We start from the raw sequence: 8315 nt of genomic DNA, 5'->3' as shown, positions 1-8315 counted from the left end.
TTTTTTTTTTTTTTTTTGGCAGAACCAGGGATTGAACTCAGGCCCTTGCGCTTGCCAGGCAAGCGCTTATTCTACTGAGCCATCTCCCCAGCTCCCTTGCAGGCACTTTAATCCTCTGAGCTATTCAGCCTGCCCAATTTAATTTAAATTTTAATTTAATTTAACAATAAAAATTATTTGCAAGTAAAATATTTTAAAATAAATTATCCATTTTCTTCAAAAATGTGAGAATCATTCTTCATCTTGTATAGTGTGCTAAAAATGTTTAAAGTGTAATAAAAACATGGAAATTAATTTACTTGAAAATGCTAAAGTATACTCAAAGTACAGTAGGTAGGGACATGAGACAAAATTTTACATCCATAGGAGAGGTGAGTGGCTCAATCTCCTTTAAGATTTACCAATGACTTTGTCCCCTCAATAGACTTAAATAGCAGAACTAAAGGCAGTTTTGTGAAAGTGTCTAAGATACCAAAAAAAAATACATATCTCTTGGTAGAATAACCTTGAAGGGGGTCCCTAACAGCAAAAAACAGAAGTATATCAGTAGGAAAGAAATGGAAATACATGCTTTGCACATTTAGATATGCAAGCTGGAGATTAGCAAGGTGCACTTCTGGATGTGTCCAGGTGGTGGCGGGACTGAAGCGTCAGCTGATACTGGCCCTCTGGTTCCTCCTCTCTATATCCCACCCTCTTTCCCACTTATGAGGTGAGAATATTCAGTCTCCCAAACATTTTGGCCATTATATTTTGCTTTGGAACCAGTGAAACACTGATCAAAACTTCTGAAACTATCAGCCGGACTAAACCTTTACTCCTTAAAGCTGTGTATTTTAGATCATTTGGTCTTATCAAGGGAAAGCCAATTAATAACATTAACAAACACAGTCATACCTCAGTTTAGGAACATTTCTGTGTGCAAACAATCTGGTTCACAAAGCCAGTCAGCAACATGTTACTTGCATTTGTGAACTCACTGGGTGACATACATGACCATGGCCATCTTTTCTATGCAAATACAAATCTAGCCATGTTCCCAAAAATTAAAAAAAAAAAAAAATGCCTCATAAATGAAGACACCTCTGTAACTCCATTCTATTGGTACTTTTAGAAAAACACAGAAAGAAAATTCATCTTCAAGGCCAATATTCCTTAATACTAAAACCAGAAAAATATATTATAAACAAGGAAAACTGCACAAGATTATTGCCCAGGAAAACTGATGCAAAATTTTAAATAAAATGGCCACAATCACATACAACTATGTGTAACTATGGAAGTCATAAACAAATTGGTTCTAGTATGTGCACACAAGGCTGAATGAGACTTCATATTCAATGTAACTCACCATATGAACAGGTAAAAGAAGGGGCACTATATTATTTTCTCAATGGATAAATAGAAAATATTTGCCAAAATTCAGCATCCATAAACAATAAAAGAAATTCTCACCACTTATCAATAAATGAAACATATTTTAGTAAGACATTAGTCATATATAATTAACTTTGTCCTAAAACAATACTTTTCTGAGACAAATTGTTGTTATACAGTTCAGGCTGGCCTTTACATCAGTATGTATGCCAGGCTAGCCTCAATCTCATGGTGATTTCCTGACCTCAGCCTCTAGAGGAGAACTGTCATTACAGGCTTGACCCATCATGCCAGACCTAATGTGATACGTTGAACATCAGAAATACTTGCAACCACCATTAACATTTCATAATATATGAGAGATCTTATCCCATACAGAAAGGAAAGAAGGGAGGGAAAAAAAGAAAGGGATAGAGGGGTACTGGGGAGATAGCTCAGCAGTCTAAGCTCCTGCCTGGAAAGCACAAAGACCCAAAATTGGGTGTGGTGGCACACACCTGTAATCTCAGCACTGGGGAGGCTGAGACAAGAGGATCATTATGAGTCTAAAGTGCATAAGAAAACCCTTTAACAAATAAATACTTTTTTAAAAAAAGAAAGAAAGGGACAGGAGGAGGGACAGAAGGAGTGTGAGAGGAATTCTTTTAAGAAGAACAAAACTGGCTGTATTCACATAACATTATCACCTGAATAGACAATCTATAGAAGCTACAAAAATTTTCTAACCTAGTAAGTACATTTATCAAGGTGCATAAAATTATGTTTTATTTCTATTGGCTAGCAATGAACAATTTGAAATGAAGATGTAAAAGAAAACACCAATTTAGAAAGCACAAAAATGAAATTCTCAATATGTGTCTAACATATATAAACAGAGATAGATAGATGATAGATAGATAGATAGATAGATAGATAGATAGATAGATAGATAGATAGATAGATACATAGATACATAGATACATAGATACATAGATACATAGATACATAGATACATAGATACATAGATAGATACATAGATAGATACATAGATCAATTAATTTAGATTTTATTTTATTTTTCCTGTTTGAATCAGCCCAAAGATCGTGTATAGGGTTTGGATCAGATGCATACTTTCAAATTGCTCCCCTCCACAGTCTAGCTAGTAAGCCATCAGCATCTCAGTTCCCTCCTTGATATTGATCTCTATCTTACTTTCATTGTTCAACATGGCTATATTTAAGATATTTCAGTAGCAGGACATGGAGTAAGTTCAATGTTTCCAACAAATATGTTTCATGCTATAACTGTGTTTTTTTTTCTTTAATGGGATTTGTTTTTCTCTTTTTTTCTGACTACCATCAATAATTTCCAACAATCTCTTAACGCACTGGACTTCTAGCAGTTGTCTCTAATAATACTAAATAACATGGCTTATGCTCTCTTCTTACCACTTCACTATATACCATGTTATTCTTTCATGGCTTAAATTCATCATGACTCCTATTTTAAAGAATTATGACCAGTCTTTTGAGTTCTTGTAGATATTCTATAAAATCTTCATGCTATTGACTCTCAGTTACCACTTTTAATATGTACATTTACATGAAATGCTAACCAAGGCTGAATAAATCTACTGTATTTAGCTGCACTACCCCAGATGTCTAAGATACACCTTTTGCATGATCACATATAACTATTTGGGAACCTGCATATATAATTATTGGGATGATTGAGATTATACTTATTCTACCTTGAGAAATTATTAAATAAACTAAATTTTTATTCATTTTTCTTTATTCAGAGTTTAAGTTTTTTCATTTATGTATTTGGTACAGGGTCTCGCTATGTAGCTTGTATTCCTACTGATCCTCCAGTTTTCAGCCTCCCCAGAACTGGGATTACAGGTGTGAGCCACCACACCCAGACACTTGGGGGCAGGGCCAGAGCGATATGTGAGGGACTGGGGATCGAATCCTGGACCCTGCACTTGCCAAAGCAGGTGCTTAGTCTACTGAGCTATCTCACTAGACCCAGAGTTCAATTTGGAGAATAATCTCCATCAAAGTTTTCTGAATGAAATTAAGGGAATATATGAGTGAGTTTAATCTCGAAGGAAAATAATGTATCTAAATAAGGAAAACAATTTAAAACAGTAGTTCACAAACCTTAAAAGTCTTTACACAAACATGAGTAACTTCTTTAGAAACTGCAAGCTGGGTTAACTTCTCAGAAATTCTGTCTCAATAGGTCTTAGAATGATTCTTAATAATTTTTGTTTCTTTTTCTAAAATATCCACAGTTTTGTGTATGGGTATAAAGTATATTGTTTCGATTCATGTATTCATCCCACATAATTGTGTGATTAGTATACATATAACATTTTTTTAAATTTTAATTCATTTTAAATCCTCTATCATTAAGATTTTGAGATATATATTGAATACATAATGCATTATAATTAAGTGTATTCACTTTAACATTCATTTATAACAAGTTCCCAAAAATGATGATTCTGATCGATACTGAATAAAATTTGGAGAACAGATAGTTTAAAATAATTAATCCATTGATGTAAAATATTTGTATTGCATTACAGTGAACTTTTAACTGAATGCCAATTTTATTTTATTTTACTTTAGTTTTAGCCCTTTTTGTATTTGGTACAGGATCTCACTACACAGCTTGGATTCATAGTGATCCTCCTGTTTTCAGCCTCTCCAGCACTGGATTACAAGCATACCCAACCACGACCAAACTTGATCATGGTTCAGGGCGCCCTTGAGGTGCCCTGATGATGTGGGACTGGCCTGGATGTGGGACCAGGAATTGAACCCTAGTCCCTGTGCTTGCCAAAGCAGGCAATTAGTCCACTGGGCTATTCTGCCGGCCCATAAATGTCAATTTTTATAACAAATGATAGTACGGAAAATATCCCAAATCATTTACAATATGACCTGTATGAAAAGAATCAAAGCCAATATAGTTATTAAAACATCTGAACTTGTAAGTTTTTAGTCTTCTCTTTACCATTAATTTTTTTTCTTTCCATTTGTACTATTCTAACTTTCATTTCTAACTAAAAGTAAAGCCCAGGATCAGCGTAATAGCTTAGTGGCAGGGCACTTCACTAGCAAGTACAAAGTCCTGAGTTCAATTCCTAATTCAAAAAATGAAACAAAAATGTAAATACCAGTGTAACATTCATTTTATGCTCTTCCTTTACATAATCATTCAATTATTCTGAACTTTTTATTTATATTTACTAAAATTTTCATTTCTCTCTTCCCAAACACACACAAGCATTCATACACACCTACAGCAGAATACATGGAAGACAGGTTTTTTTGTTTGTTTTGTTGTTGCTGTTGTTGTTGAATAAAAATAGAAATTTCAGACAAAAAATCACCAGGAAAATTTACTCAGAAAAATTCTATTTGTATTTATTAAGATAAAAAAATTGAATATATGTTTTTAAAATTACTATAGCATCCAAGAAATTCAATATTGACAGATTGAAACTGTATAACTTGCATCCCAATTTCAAATTTCATCCAACATTTAGTAATTTTGAAAATATCAGGGCCAGCCAAATAGCTTAGTGGATTAAAGTGACTGCAAGCAAGCACAAGGGGCTAGGGTTTGATCTCTGGGGCTACCATGCTGGCCTGGCTCCCATGTCACGCTGAAAGGGCGATTGAGACTGGGTGTGGTGGCGAGTGTCTGTAATCCCAGCACTTAGGAGGCTGTAAACAGGCAGATCACTACAAGTCCAATCTAGTAGTGAGACCCTGAACACCCTGAAGACCGTTCCCTAAAATATAGAAAAAGAAAGAAAACATCCATTTTAATCATAGTAACGTGAGGTAACTATTTTCATAGAAAAAAATTTTACCCACCACCAAACAAACAGAAACATATAAAAATAAATAATTTTAAAATCAGTTTTGTGTAATTCAATAAATTTCAAATAATTCATCTACCTTTTCCATTTTTATTAATATTTCTCTTTTTTCCTCACAATTTAAAGAGGGATGCGACAACACTGAGTTAAGTGACAGGAAAAGAAAGGAACCATATTTAAAACAATAATGAGTAGCAATAGGTTGCAGTGCATATCGGCTTTGTCCAATTTTAATACTGAGAAATTTGTATTTCAAAACACACTTATGAATAGTAACACTCCTGTCAGAAAGGCTACTCCAGAGTTGACATATGTTACTAGTGCTTTATTACGCATAGAGAACAAAGAAACAAATTGCTGATTTTTCTTAGGACATTTGGCAATGCTGAAATTCAAAATGGCATCATAATAAAATGGTAGAAAATATTTCTTAAATAGGTTTCTCTTGGCTCAAAGAATGTGTGGTTTACTAATAGTCCTAATTGTGAGTTCATATTTTATGGGGGGATGACCAATGATTGTTCAAACTTTTAATAGTTGTCATAATGAGGGGAAATACACACTGCACCTGAAGGAAAAAAAAAAAAAAAAAAAAAAAAACCTTTGCTGTGCTCTTACTGGTAAAAAGGAAAAAAAAATTGATTCTTCTTTAATCTTGCTATTTAATTTTAATCATGTGATAAAACCCCTTCATACTCAAATAATCAATGGGAAATTAAACTTATTTAGAATCATTTACTTGTCTTTGCAATTAACTTTTCAAAATGTGTCACATGAATAAATTATAAAATGTTTAAGTATGAATAATTACAATATTTGATTTACATAGTACACATGCATGAATAATTTTGCTAGTAAATAATGGGTAAAACAAAATAAATATCTCAAAGCAAAGTAACATTTCTAGTTTCTATTGAATACCAAGTATGAGATAATTACTGAAACTTACCTTTGAAATTCTTATAAAATTTTATATTACCACCCCTCTGTTCAAAGAAAGGATATTGTGGTATCATGAGTTATACAGTACAACTTTCTTCTCTCCATAGTGTTCTTATTACTGGTAACAATCTAGGATAAATAGAAGATGAAGTCATCATATACAGCAATCCCTGGCTTTTTTGCTGTTTGACTTTCACAGGCTCACTGTTTTGTGGGTTGTCAAACAAACAATATTAATCTAAATTATTTATCATGCATTTTTTGCTATATTGTGGGATTTTACAGTATCCTATAATACTCGTATGTTGTGAAAATTATGTAGGTTTACTAGTTTAGAAAACGGTAAGGAACATTAGAATTGTTTTTAAAGGTGTGGGAAAGGTTTATAAATATGGGAAGGGTTTATAAAGCCTTAAAAAATACATATATAAGTACTAAAATAAATATAATGTCCCTACTTTACTGATTTTCACTTGTCACAAGGGTGTCAGCAACATAACCTCCATGGTAAGTGAGGGACCGCTGCACACTCCAAGGACTGTGTCCACCCTCACAGATGGTTTTCACGCACAGTTACCAGTCAGTGCGACAGCCTACCGCCTGATTTTCTCCTTTTCATCTTCCCCAGTGATGACTGCATTTTTGGCTTTATCATTACCCTCTTTTTTCTTCCATCCTGTCTCTTTCAGGAAATCCATTTACAGATTCACATTCACTAATTTACTTAAGTATTAAATGGCTTGTTTTTATAAAATGTATGATAATTTTCAGTTATGTGTCTTTATGCTTTGAATGTTCTGTATGAGGTACAACTATGTAGAATAACACAATACTCAGCACATAATAGGTAAATAAAATGCCTAAATAAACTGAGTTTAAAATATCTTCTTTTGTTACCATGCAACTTTGATAAATAATTTTACTTGAGGAATAATGTTTTAATATAATAGTTTGCTTCTAAAACAATTTCAGGATAGTATCATTCCTATTTAATGTTAAAGAAAAATATCCAGGATACTTAATTTCTGAAATATTATAAAGGGAATTGTAAGTTTTTCATGAAACTGAGAAAAAATGTTTGCCTTGTGTTTTAACCTTGTTGTTTTTTTTTTTCTTAAATGTTAAATATTAACCTACCAAACTGAATAGACATTTTATTTGGAGAAGTTGCTCTGGTTTATGTAGATATTATGCAGTAAATATAATATATAAACAGGAAGTAATTTTTTATTAAAAAATAAAATACAGATTCGAATATCAGAAATACTTTATATTTATCAAAATATAAGACTCAAGTCTTTTGCAAAACAGAAAGGTCAATGTATTACACCCAAATATAGAGTTCTAAAATTAATGCTATAGCTTTTACACTGAGTTTTCACTGACTAACTTAAGTATTCTCACCTGAAAACACTTCTTTTTCCTCTTTGCACTTGGCTTAAAATAGTTTACAACCTAAAATGTCAGTTCTATCCCTGAGGTTTTGTACTTACTCTGTGGTGCAAATGTTCATATATTTTGATACAATAATTTTTTATATTCGTGAAATTTAATTTCCAATATGTATTTTTTGGATAAGGTTGAACTGACCACCTAGCATAAACTACTTTCTATCCATTTACTCTAATAACATCCTAACTGTAGTTATAAAATGTTTGTAGGTTTATATGTCTATATTTCTGTAAATATAATAAATCCCCTGAATAAAATGTGTAGTATAATTATTAGAAGAAACATAGATGTTGTCCATTAAAAAAAATAGTAATGACTGCTTTTTTACCTAAAGCATTAATAGTATAGTAAGAGACTATGGAGATTATATCTATATATATTATTTATTCCAGGCCCTTTACACCACTGTTCTTTTTATTTTATTGCTTTATTTTTATATAGCACCATGCTGAATTGTCCAGGTATGACTCAAACTCACTAGCCTCTTGTCTTGCTTCCAAATTGCTGAGATTATAGGTGTGAAGGGCTATAATCAGCTATTGCTTGGTTGTAGTGCTCAGTTAGTAGGAAAATTTGTAGTTTCAAGAAATGTATATTTCTTTTTTTTTTTCAGTGTTTAAAATATTTCCATGGTTTATTTTTTTATTTTTTTTTTATTTTATTT

At 32.4% G+C, this 8315-nt stretch overlaps 1 protein-coding gene across 1 annotated transcript in view; it reads right to left on the bottom strand.

Moving 5' to 3' along the window:
- LOC101569554 (olfactory receptor 3A2-like) overlaps window positions 1-6897 on the bottom strand; it is a 35489-nt gene extending 28592 nt beyond the window's left edge. Inside the window, exon 1 of the mRNA XM_004643420.1 lies at window positions 6797-6897. Coding sequence (XP_004643477.1) covers window positions 6797-6897 — 101 coding nt within the window. The remainder of the gene's footprint in view (window positions 1-6796) is intronic.
- Between the last annotated feature and the right edge of the window lie 1418 nt (window positions 6898-8315).

This window comes from Octodon degus, unplaced genomic scaffold (genome assembly GCF_000260255.1).
Source record: "Octodon degus isolate 3935 unplaced genomic scaffold, OctDeg1.0 scaffold00175, whole genome shotgun sequence".
NCBI lineage: Eukaryota > Metazoa > Chordata > Mammalia > Rodentia > Octodontidae > Octodon > Octodon degus.
This window is presented reverse-complemented; position numbering and strand designations above follow the sequence as displayed.